Source organism: Echinops telfairi, unplaced genomic scaffold (assembly GCF_000313985.2).
Source record: "Echinops telfairi isolate 266 unplaced genomic scaffold, ASM31398v2 ScPeMD7_7468;HRSCAF=8506_0, whole genome shotgun sequence".
Lineage (NCBI taxonomy): Eukaryota > Metazoa > Chordata > Mammalia > Afrosoricida > Tenrecidae > Echinops > Echinops telfairi.
In genome coordinates, this window is record NW_022111369.1 from 65,410,491 (window position 1) to 65,422,834 (window position 12,344).

The 12,344-nt window shown below is 48.4% G+C and overlaps 1 protein-coding gene across 3 annotated transcripts in view; it reads right to left on the reverse strand.

Moving 5' to 3' along the window:
• LNX1 (ligand of numb-protein X 1) overlaps positions 1-12,344 on the reverse strand; it is a 149,800-nt gene that overhangs the window by 43,039 nt on the left and 94,417 nt on the right. For 2 of the 3 annotated variants that reach the window (XM_004706285.2, XM_004706286.2), the window contains 3 exons: positions 7,959-8,200; positions 6,625-6,768; positions 465-667 (listed from right to left, as the gene is read on the reverse strand). In XM_004706285.2, coding sequence (XP_004706342.1) covers positions 465-667; positions 6,625-6,768; positions 7,959-8,200 — 589 coding nt within the window. The remainder of the gene's footprint in view (positions 1-464; positions 668-6,624; positions 6,769-7,958; positions 8,201-12,344) is intronic. The other variant, XM_045284361.1, reaches the window with a different exon arrangement.

Here is a 12,344-nt window from a genome sequence, read left to right on the forward strand (position 1 = left end):
ATTAGAGACAATCTGAAATGTTCCATTAACTTGTTCTAAAAGGAATTTTAATTACGTAGCGACAGCGGAAACACAGCTTCAGTTTGTTATTATTTTACGCTATCGTTGGTTAAAAGGTGACGAAAGGTAGACAGGAGGAAGGAGGAGCGGAGAGGAGATGGAGAAGCTGGGATGGGGGTGGGGGGTGTAGAAAGAAAAGACAGGAGAAAATAAGACCGTGATGGAGGAAAAGAAGCAGAAATGGTGGGGTGGGGGGAGAGTAAAGAACAAGACCGAGACAAAAGCTTAGCTCACTGACAGGAGGACTCTCACGCAGTTACATTAACGTGCAACATGCTTTTAGTATGACCCGCCTGCCTTCACTCCCTGTCACCCATGCGCTCACTCCCTCAAACAGGCATTTGCTCCGAAGGTTTCTGGGGGTTCAGCCCTTTGTCACAGCTCCAGCGCTGTGGTCTCTCTACCTTTAGTATGATGTCCCCCGGCAGTAACCGGCCATCCCTGGCAATCACCCCGTCGCGATAAATGTGCTGGATAATGATGTGGACCAGTGGGGTTTCGCTGCCTCCCACGAGCCTAATGGAGAGGCTCTCGTTGGGGTCCGTGCGATTGATCTTGATGCTGGTAATCTCACCATCTGGAACCAGGTGATACAACCTGGGAAAGGCTGCAATAGACAAAGACAGTCTATTTCAGACAGCCACCCAACACACAGCTCCCACCATCTCCCCTTGCCAAACCCTGGCTGCGGCCAATGAAACTCTTCTCCGCGGTCTCCACATCCCAGCCTCGGGCCAGTGTGTGCTTTTCTGCTCGCACTGCCTCTGGTCCTCGGCTTCAACCCCGTGTGGCTGTCCAGGCCTGCACGGAAGCATCCCTTCTCATTAAACTCTAGCCCGGTCATCTCCCCCCTTGCTCCCTGTACACACTTCACTTCCTGGGAAGCTGTCCCTCCATTGCTCAACCTCTTAGGATGTGTGTCCCTTTCCTACGCTCCCCCACTCGCTGGTGTGGTTGTGAGAGACCGCAGAGTCGATTCTGACCCATAGCATGCAACCCTACGCTCAACAGAGCGACACGCCAACTGATCCTGTGCCATCCTCAGCAGCATTCCCATGCCGGAGCCTGTTGCCGAAGCCACGGGGGCAGTCCATCTCTCTGAGGGCCTGTCTCTTTGAAGCTGCCCCTCTACCTTCCCAGGTCTGATGTCCTTCTCCAGGGATTTGACTTTCCTGTCAACACACCCCCTTTTAGGCTCTGCACATCTTAGAGAGGACATTCTGGCTGTCCTTTGCACAGATCTCTGTTCAGGAGCCTCCGGCTGATGTTTACTGGGCAGAGAGGAGGGACTGAATGAAGTCGCTGTTGTGATGGAATGAGGTGTCGCCCCATCATGTGTCTACGAAGGGACAGAACATAACAAGACAGCTCTTCTCCTTGGTGTGTCTAGACATTTATTCCCCGAAGAGCCTGCTATCTCGGCTCAGGGACTCCTCAGGCCACCCCATCGAACATTTGTTTACTGAAGGGAATGTTCACAGTCAAGAAGCCCCAGCCAAGGCCTGGTTGGTTACGTAAAGAATTCTATCCACTGATCACAGAGATCAAAGGAGAGGGAGGGACCATGTATCCAGCTACCCTGGAGTCCATTCCAACTCCTGGCCACCTCCTGCAGGCCCGACTAGGGCTGGGCTCCTTAGGGTTCCCAGAAGCCTCTCTTTGGAGGCACTGCTGGGGACACACGCTCCAATCTTCAGGTCGTTGCTGAGTTCAGTGTTGGTTTGCGCTCCCCAGGGACTCTGAGAGATCACCTGGGCCGGGGCTTCTGAGTCTGAGGAATCCTTTTGCTTTATGCAATCTTCACCATCCTGTTCCTTGTGACTATACCTAGCAGATGCCCTAGGTATAGTGCTGTTGAAATGGTGTGAAAGCCAGGGACAGTGTGATACTGGACAAGAGAGGACAGGTAAGGTCAGAGAAGGAAAGGGAGTCATTGACTGACAGTGGTTCAGAGCTCAGCGAGAACACAAGGGTCCCGAAGAGCATCCCCTGCCTCCCTCCTGTCCCCGGGGAGTCACAGCTAGACAAGGGACTTGCCAGAGAAACATCAGCCAGGGGCACTGACTGGCACTGTTTGTCCACGTCAGTTTGAGTGTATGTATTCAGAAGGGGCACCAGCAAGTGCTGGGATCAAGCCACACTCGGCTCAGGGAAGAGGGGACTCTTCTGAGCAGCTTGAGCCTCCGAGCTTAGACTCTTGGGGGGCGAAGTTGTCTCTGTTGCTGCTGACAACTGCCTTTGCCCCAAGATTCTCCCTGCAGTCAGTCATCTGTGGAAAGATCAAAATGCAGGCCTGGTCATGCAAAATCCACTCTGTGTGACTAGTTTGAAAACCCTAACCTTATGTCCACCTTTTCTTTTTCAACCCCACTGGGGGAAGACAGAACTCTCCAGGAACAAAGCGGAAAAGAGTTGACGTGAGCATCTAGTCACTAAAACAGGGCCAACAGGCATTTCTCGGCCAGAGGAAGCCGAGATTGGGGTTAAGCAACCGCATGAGCTATGAGGCTGTGGCAGCGGTCTTAGCCTGCGCATTCCCAGTGCTAACAGCACTCGGGTGAATTGAGTTCAACGAATGTTTAAACTACCTTGATTACGTGAAGTAGGCAACATCACAAGTATTTTTTGGCACGTGTCTGGTAAAAGGGAATGAAATGAACTTTCTAAAAAATCAACTTTTAGCAAAGAAAGCCTTGGAAATAATCATCGGAAGCGGCTGATTTCCCCTCTCTTCCTCCTCTTCCACCCTCCCTCCAACAGTTTTAAAGACCGTACTCCCATCTTGCATCTCTCAGCCACTCAGAGACGTGGAGTTGATAGCCCCAACGGCCGTTCCCGGTCGCCTTTGTGGCTGCGGGTAATTAGAACCACACCAGTGAGACCCTAGTGACCTTGAGAATTACAGTGATTTTTAAACTGTCAGCTCGTGTTGGTCTTGGAGGAAAGGAATTTGTTCACTCGTGGGGTCTCATGGAAATTCTAAAGGATATAATTGCCACTGATTACGCGTTTGTATGTAGTAGGCTTGATGGTATAGTGGGCTTTCTACTCCTGTAAGGCCTTGACATCTCAGAAAACCCACAGGGGCAGTTCTCCTCTGTCCTACAGGGTCGCTGTGAGATAGGATCGACTCGATGGCAGTGGTCGGCACTACGCTAGGCAATTTGTGTAGTCTTTTATTGGTTTGTCTAATTCTCATTATAACCTTTTGAAATAGATTACTATCCCCCATTAAAATTTTTTTTTAACTTTTAAGTTGAGGAAATGCTGAAGCTCAGGGAGGTGAGAAACCTAACTAAGGCCACGCAGCCGATAAACAGTGGAGCCAGGACAGGCACAGAAAGGATGGCCAAACCATGCTGAGAGCGTTCCCAGGACTAACTGCAGGTTTTGAGGCAACACCCTTCTCAGTTTGGAAACTTTGTTGCCTCAAAAACCTGAGAGCCTTATCCTACCTCACTCCATTCCACAGCAATCATTTCTTGGCCTCTCCCCCACCTCAATCCTGCACACATAGCAGGGCCACCGTCTTTATCTTTTTGAAACATGGCTCTAATCTTTTCATAGCTCTACTCAAAGCTTTCAGGCTGTCCCTAAATCAAGCCCAGACTGCGCATGGCACCCCAGTCCTTAACTCATGCTCCCACCGCTTCGCTGAGCACACGCAACATTCCAGTGCTCATCTAGATCATAAATCCTGTTCCTTGAATATGCATTACACTGCCCCTCCCTGGAAGACATGTTCCCTTCTCTACAGCTGTGGTTGTCGCTTATTAATACTATACCACCCATGGTATAGGAGCCCTGGTGGCATAGTGGGTTACTCATTAGGCTCCTAACTACAAGGTCAGCAGTTCGAATCTACCAACTACTCCTGAGCAAGCTGAAGCTCTCTGCTCCCATAAACATTTACAGCCCCAGAAACCGGGAAATGACTTGGCGGTAGTATTTTTACCATTGTGTGTTCTTGTCTTTCAGTCTTGAGTGTGCCCTGTGATGGTTAATTTTGGGTGTCAACTTGGCTAGGCTATTGAGCCCAATGGTTGTGCCAAACACCAGTCTAAATGTGCCTGGAAGGTATTTGGTGGATGTGATTGACATTGGTAACAACAATAACATCCCCTTGCTGCCACCAAGTCCATATTCCGATGTGCAGCGAGTGTATGGGAGACCAAGGCTTTGGTAGACTCTCTGTCTTTGGGGGAGTAGAAAGTCTCATCTGTCTCCCTCAGAGCAGCTGCTGAGCGTGTGGTTAGTAGCCCACCTTGTAATCCACTGCGCCTTCGGGGCCCCTTTTAAAAATTTTATTAAAAGATAATTTTATCGCAACTCTGACAACTCTTGTTACAATCCATAGGTTCACTGCATCAGGCATATTTGTACATATGTTGCCTTTATTCTTTTCTAGACATTTACTTTCTTTTGAGCCCTTGGTATCAGCTCCTCTTTTTTTTCCCCTCCCACCCGTATACCCCCTTGAAAGGTTATTAATTATAATTATTTTCATATCTTACACCAACTGCTGTCTTTCTTCCCCTGTTGTACTTCCCTGAGAGGGGTGTATGGTTTTGTGTCAATCGTTGAGATCAGGTCACCCTTTCTCTGTTCCTGTTTCCCCCTTCTCCCTACCCGTCTGGTATCACTATTCCCACTCCTGTTCCTAGAGTCCGTATGTCCTGAACCCCCATCTCGTATCGATACCTGTGTACATGCTCTGGTCAAGTCTGAATTGGGAAGCTGCACTGGGGTTATGATAGTGGGGGGTGAGGAAGCCTCAAGGAACCGGAGGAATACAGTGTATTTCATCAATGCTTTACTGCACCCTGGTTGACTCATCCCATCCCTGTGGCCCCTCTGTGGGGAGATTGATCCATTGTCTACAGATGGGCTTTGGGTCTCTGCTCTGCCCCCCCCCCTTCATTCTCAACAATATGTTTTTGTTTGTTATGTGTCTTCTGATGCCTATTACCCAGTCCCTATTATCCCTCATGATTGCACCGGCAGTGTGCTTCTTCCATGTGGTGCTGCTTCTCTGCTGAATGGCTGATTGTTTAAGTTCAAGCCTTTAAGACCCCAGACACTATATCTTTTTATAGCCGGGTACCATCCACCTTCTTCACCACATTTGCTTATGCACCTGTTTTTGTCTTCAGTGATTGTGTTGGGAGGTTGACCATTGCAGAATGCCAGATTGTTAGAAAAAAGTGTTCTTGTATCGAGGGAGGGGGATATGAGCAGAGGCTTGAAGTCCAGGGATCCTTTTACATTTATAACCAGCTGACTTTAACTAAAGGATGTGACTAGCAATAATATAGAGGAGCCTGTTGGTGTAGTGGTTATGCATTGGGTTGCTAACTACAATGTTGGCAGTTCAAAACCACCAACCACTCCTCAGGAGGAAGAGTTTTCTGCTCCCGTAAAGAGTGACAGTCTACAGGGAAGTTCTGCCCTGCCCTGTAGGGTTGCTATGAGTCAGCATCAACTCGATGGCAATGAGTTTGGTTTGGGTTTTATTAATAATGTGAGTGGGCCTCAAGCAATCTAAGGAAGGACTTAGAGCAAAAACAGGTTTTTCTAAGAACCCTGGTTGCATAGTAGTGACGTTCTGGGCTACTAAGTACATGGTCAACAGTTTGAAATCACCAGCTGCCCTGCAGGATAAAGATGAGGTTTTCTATTCCCGTAAGAGTTGCAAGCTCAGGAACCCACAGGGTTAGTTCTACTCTGTCCTACAGGGATTGACACGGTGGCTGCATCCATGAGCTCAGGCATAGGAACAACTGTTAGGATGGTGCAGGACTGTGCAGTGTTCCATTCTGTTATGCACAGGGTCACTACGGGTCAGAACCAACTCGATGGCACCTAGCAATACAACAACATGAGTTAGAATCGACTCAGTGGCAGTGAGTTTGGCTTGGCTATAAGTATTCTGGTGCCACCTTGGCAAAAGCATTTGGCTGCTTATCAATTGCTCATCAAAAGCCCAGTGGTCTTGACCTACCAGTTGCTCTGCAGGAGAAAGGTGTGGCCATCTGCTGTTGTAAAGATAACAGCTTTGGAAACTCTGTGGGGTAGTGCTACTCTGCCCTATGGGGTTGCTGAGTGACAGAGCAGACTCCACGGTGGTGGTTTGTTTATTATTCTTTATAGGGTAGTGGTTACACATTGTGCTGTGATCCGTATGGTCAGCAGTTCAAAGCCACCACCTGCAGCAGCTCCAGAGAAAAAGTGGGCTTTCTACTCCCTTAAGCAGTTAGTCCTGGAAACCCACAGGAGGTTGCTATGAGTTAGTTAGCATTGACTGGATGGCAGTGCATTTGGTTGGTCCATGTCTTAAGTCAGCTTCTAGAGCTAAGGGTTCTGATTCCCTTCTCCTTCAATCCATGGAAAACAGAGAAGGATCATCTCTACCTCTAGCTACTTATGTAAGAGTGTGGCGGCCAAGTTCAAAAATATTTCGTATCCTTGAAAAGCCAGGTGTCATGGAAAGTGAAGTGGTAGTGAGGCTGTCCTCACCTCTGAGGCCCACGTGGCAGCCCAGACACTGCAGGTGAGCTCACCTACCTTCGGGGGCAGGGGTATTTTCCCCACCCAGCTCAGCTTGGTTGGCAACTGCACTTCCGCTCTTTGTCCTCCGAAGGACACTCAAGGCTCGATTTATTTTCTTGAAAGATCTGCTTCTGATAGTAGACCGCTCAAAGGGCCCTGCTGGAGCGGGTGGGGGGGGGGTAGGGGAGGGGAAGAAGAGAGGCACAATGGTCCTGCATTAATGGATGTCATCTTGGACACACACATGTGATCAAAATCAGAACAGCACTCACGAGGTGCCGTAGAGTAGATTCTAACTCATAGCCACCCCGGGTTCATGGCAGTGTTGCCTCTCAGTGGTTTTCATGGGTACACTCTTGCTGAGCAGACAGCCAGGCCTTTCTTCCATGGCTCCCTGGGTGTGTTGTAACCGCCATCTTTTCAGTTGATTGTTGGCACTACCCAGAGACGCAGGAGCCCTGGTAGTGTAGTATTTATGAGTTGGGCTACTAACTAATCCCTAGGTTTGAAGTCTGAAACCACCAGCCACTCTGTGGGAGAAAGACAAGGCTTTCTTGCTTCAGTCAAGACTTACAGTCTGAAAAACCCACAGGGGCAATTCTACTCTGTCCTATAGGGTTGCTATGAGTCAGAATCGGTGGCAGTGAGTGAGTGAGTGAGTGACCCAGACTCTAAGACAGTGTTTCCCAATGTGAGTGATATTGCCCCCCTGGAAGAGGGGGTGCTGGAATGATCCAAAGGTGCTGCAGAAAAAGATAGCTGCATGAAATCCTGGATTTGGGGCTACAGTACAAATGTTCTTAATTGCCACAGGGGTGCTGAGTTATTCACTTATTTTCCTGTAAAGGGGATAGTAGGCCAGATAAATTTGGGAATGTGTGCTCTAAGACAGATATTTCACAACAAAACTTTAAATGGTTATCTCTAGATAGAAGGATGATGGATTTGCTTGTGTATTTTCTAAATCTTTTACAACAGTGTGTGTGTGTGTGTATATATATATATATATAATGTGTTTAAAAATCTCTCTCTCTGTCTCTTGTGGACTGGACTGAATATAACAGCACTTTTCTTGCGCAGCCTGGATCAGAAGGACCTGACACTGCAGGAGTGATGAATCATTAGGTCTAGTTTCAACCCCTTTCACCAAGTCAGATTACACACCGTTTTAATCATCCGAGGTACTCCCGATTTTATTTCACTTTGGAGGATTGGACATTGGGATGCTGCCAAGGATAGCAAAATTATTTCCCCTTCAAAAACCACGTCTAGAACTTGCCAGTGAATGTTCTACGGAGGGCGATCCCCAGGCAGGAGCTCCTTCCCGGACCCCCACCCAGCTGACTCACTTCTGGTTTGGTTGCTCCGGCCAGGATCCAGTGGGCTGTTGGCTGGCTGGCCGTCCTCTGCCGTGGACACGTAGGCAGGGTTGTCCAGGCCGGGCTCGTCCGTCATTAAGGAGATGGTGGCAGCCGCAGAGATCTCTGAGGAGAGGGTCGCGGCCGTGAGACTGGCACAGCCGTCGAGACCACCTTCTTGGGAGCGCCTCTTCCTGTCTTTGGTGAGGCCGTAGTGGGAGGCACCTTTACATCTGTGACAAAACCAGGGGGGAAGGTAAGCAACTCGAAAAGACTTCAGCTTTGTGACCACACTTTAGTCAGGACCATGCCCACGCCTCAAATGCAGGGACCCTGGTGGCACTGTCGGCTGAGTGTGAGACCGCTCACGAAAAGGTTGGCAGTTCAAAGCCACTAGATGCTCTGAGGGAGAAAGGCGAGACGACATGATCCCATGAAGATTTATAGCCACAGACACCCTATCTATAGAGCTACCAGGAGTCAGACATGGCAGTGGATTATTCCTGCCGTGGTCAGGTGTCCTCAGGTGGACTTTGGACTCATAGCGACCCCTTGTGACAAAGTAGCTCTATTCCATACAGGTTCCTTGGCTGTGTCCAAAAAGTTTAAGTTCTCCTGGAATCAAAATTTCCTGGAGGTGGGGGTAACCCACACAGGCCACTGCCCTCAGGTGTCCTGGTGACTCTTGGGAAACAAACAAACGAGTTCCTTGGAGTCAGTCACCTTTTGGTCAAACAGTAGCTTAGGAAGCCTCTCAGTTGGGGTCTGTGCCCTTAGCCTGCAGATCCATTTAAGAATGATCCCCGCCAGAGTCAGCCTCAAGAAACAGGAACCCAGGGACTCAAGTAGAGAGCGGATGCTTTGAGAATGAGGATGGCAGCAAATGAGCAAATGTGCCTGGCGCGAAGGATGGATGGATGGATTGTGATAAGAGTCGTGCGAGCCCCTAATAAAATGATTAAAAAAGGCAACCTGCGGATTAGGGAAGTTCTGCCTCTTCTGTTTCTAAGAATTCCATCAGTTTGGGGAATCAGACTCTAAAATTCAGAGTGGGTGTTATGCTTTGGGTAGATCGGTAATGATTTCAGTTGTTCTTCGGGGCAATGCTGTTTGAAAATCCTTCCTGACCACCCACACCTCAATTCTCTTCTTCTCATCCTTGGGACACTTCTGACAATCTAATAAAAATGTTACCTCAATTTGCAAATCAATAACCTGCCATCAACTTATATTGTTGGCTGAAAATGCTTTTTAATGGTGATGATCTCTCATGGAATGAATCACCACGTCTTTCCTCTGCAGGCACCATGGGGAGGATTCAAACCACCAACCTTTTGGTCGACAGCCTTGTGAGCCATCAGGGTTTTAGGTTTGATATGGAGGTGGATAGCTCTGAAAGGGCAGGCGTCAGTCCGACCCCTGTAGGGTGGGGATGAAAGAGTTTGGGTGGAGGCTGGGGGCCTCTCCCTAGATGGCAGGGGCTCCTGCTTTCCACTTCCTGTGGCTGGCGACTGCAACTCCTCAAAATGTACCAAAGACACACTTCTTCCCACCTGGTGTGAAAGGAGACTTTGGTAAAAGTCCGATGAGAATGCGTTACAGCTAAAATGCCATTTAAAAAGAGAGAAAGGAACACCCCCCACACACACACACTCGATTGCTAGACTTGAAACAAGTGTATGTGCTTATACTAGCATTGTCTCCCTTTCAAATGTATGAAATCCACTGCTGTTAAGTACATTCTCACTGGCAGCAGTCTATGGAGGGCTTCTGAGTGTGCAATAGGCGCAGGCAGTCTCAATACTGTACGGTGAAGCAGCTGTGAACCTCCGGCTTGGTGACTAGCAGTCCAATGCTCACCCAACAGGGCCACCTGGGCTGTTGGTGCCTTGGTGGTATAGTGGGTGACACAACAGGCTGCTAACCGGAAGGTCGGCAGTTCAAAACCGCCACCTGTTCTTTGGGAGAAAGGTGAGGCTTTCTACTCCTGTGAAGAGTTACAGTTTTGGAAACCCACAAAGGCAGTTCTACTCTGTCCTTCAGGAGAGTCATGAGTCAGAATTGACTCGGTGGCAGTGAGTTTTGGGTAAAGTGATCTCAGTCCTGGCCGTTGGAGGGCAAATTTAGGAAATCTGCAGTGGTGTCTATAAGACCAGAGCTTGAGCCTGGTGATCTCGGGCTGTTTGGACTTGGCAATTCTTTGCTGGTGCTTATTTTGACCATGAGTCCTATGCACAAGCCACATTCATTTATTTTGGGGTTAGCTCCCAAGTGCTCCCTCCCTCCAGTGCCCCCCCCTTTCCTCAGCACACACACACACTCACCCCACAGCACTCAAATCAAATATGAAGCTGTTCTGAATCTGCATTTAGCTGTTCATGGAAGCAGATCTCCGTTGCTGCCATGAAGCCATAGGAAATTAGCCCTGGATGGCTGTTCTCTGGGGACAAGTTTCCCCTGTACCACTGGGCTGCTCTGGAGGGCCGACCAAGGGCTGGTCTGGGGACTCGCAGGCACTACAGCATTGCACTCATCGGCTTGCCTTTGCACATGAGGAAAGCACAGGCATTCTGTCAAACAGAGTGGCCTCCGTTTATGCACGTGAAGTCCACTGGTGGCTTTAAATGCTTTTGAATAGTCTGAAAATGGTTTACATGCTCAACTGTTCATGCAAAGATGGGAGGGTGAAGCCTGGGAAGAAAAGGCTGGTGAGCTGCTCTTGAGAAAGGAGGGAACTGAAATGGGTTAGGAGCATGATTTTTTTTTAAAAAAATGCATTTTACTGGGGCCTCATATGACTCTTATTACATCCATACATCCATCCATTGTGTCAAGCACATTTGTACATTTGTTGCCATTATAATTCTCAAAACATTTTCTTTCTATTTGAGCCCTTGGTATCAGCTCATTTTCCCCCTCCTGCACCCACTCTCTCTCATGAATCTTTGATAATTTATATATTTTTTTCCTTGTCTTACACTGACTGCTGTCTCCCTTCACCCACTTTTCTGTTGTCCATCCCCCTGGGAGGAGGTTATAGGTAGGTCATTGTGATTGGTTCCCCCTTTCTTCCCCCACCTTCCCCTTCCCCTCCTGGTATCGCTACTCTCATTATTGGTCCCAAGGGAGTCATCTGTCCTGGATTCCCTGTGTTTCAAGCTCTTATCTGTACTAGTGTACATGCTCTGATCTAGCCAGATTTGTAAAGTAGGACTCGGGTCATGATAGTTGGGGCGGGGTGGGGTGGGGTGGGGAGCATTAAAGGATTAGAGGAAAGTTGTATGTTTTGTCGGTGGGGAGAACGATTCCACTGGGGTCCACATGGGGTTGCTGTGAGTCGAAATCAACTGAATGAAAACTAGTGTCGATTTTATTCATGCACATCAGTTTTTAACTTGATTATAAAACACCCACAAAGGAAACCCAGGATAACTTAGTGAGAAAAGAAATTCATCACTGAAGTAGAGAGATGTGTGGAAAGAGTAGGCCCGAAAGTCAAGAGACTAATGTTTGTAGTGATCGAAGAGTATTAACTATACCATGGGCTGCCAGAAGAACAAACAAATCTATATTGGTAAAGAACAGCCAGAACCCTCTGAGAACAGACACTGCCTCATGTCTTCAGACAAAAACATCACGCAAGTAGTAGGTCTGTGAAAAAGAAGAAGGCTGTTTGAGGGGCCGGCCCCAATCCCAACTATGTGGATACCACCCCATCCTCTTCCAGAAGAATTCACTACAGAGGACAGCACTGAAGCCACAGCTCAGGGAGAGGGACACATCTGATCAGAGCACACAGGAGCAAATGAAGAGAGAAGGGGAGAGTGGGCCACTAAGCCCTGAGGATGATATTCCTGCTCAGAGCAGCCAATGCACAGAGAGGACCATAGGGCTGGCCCCACCATGAGACACGATGTCCCTCACTGACCAATAGCACTTCGAGGAGCAACACTGGAGGCATAATGTGGGAATTGTGTCCAATCTGACCCCACCACTCCGAGGTGAAACACTAAGGGCATGCAAGAGAACAGCAAGGGGAACAGAGCAATGAAGTCCCTGGGGAATACCAAAAACAGACTGTGGGGCCAGGGTGTGGCACCCCATCAGACTCGACTGGAAAACACTCCTAAAGGTCAACAAACAGACCTGGAACTATTTATAGGCTCTTCTTTTTTTTGTCATTGTTGTTTTGTTTTCTTTTGTTGCTTTGATTTGCTTTGTCTTGTTTTTGTGCTAATTATTGTCTCTGCATGTCTATATAGATAAGATAGGTGGGACACGAACTCCTTCTATGAAGCTAGTATAACTCTGATACCAAAACCAGGCAAGGATCCCACAAGAATTGAGAACTACAGACCAATATCCCTAATGAACATC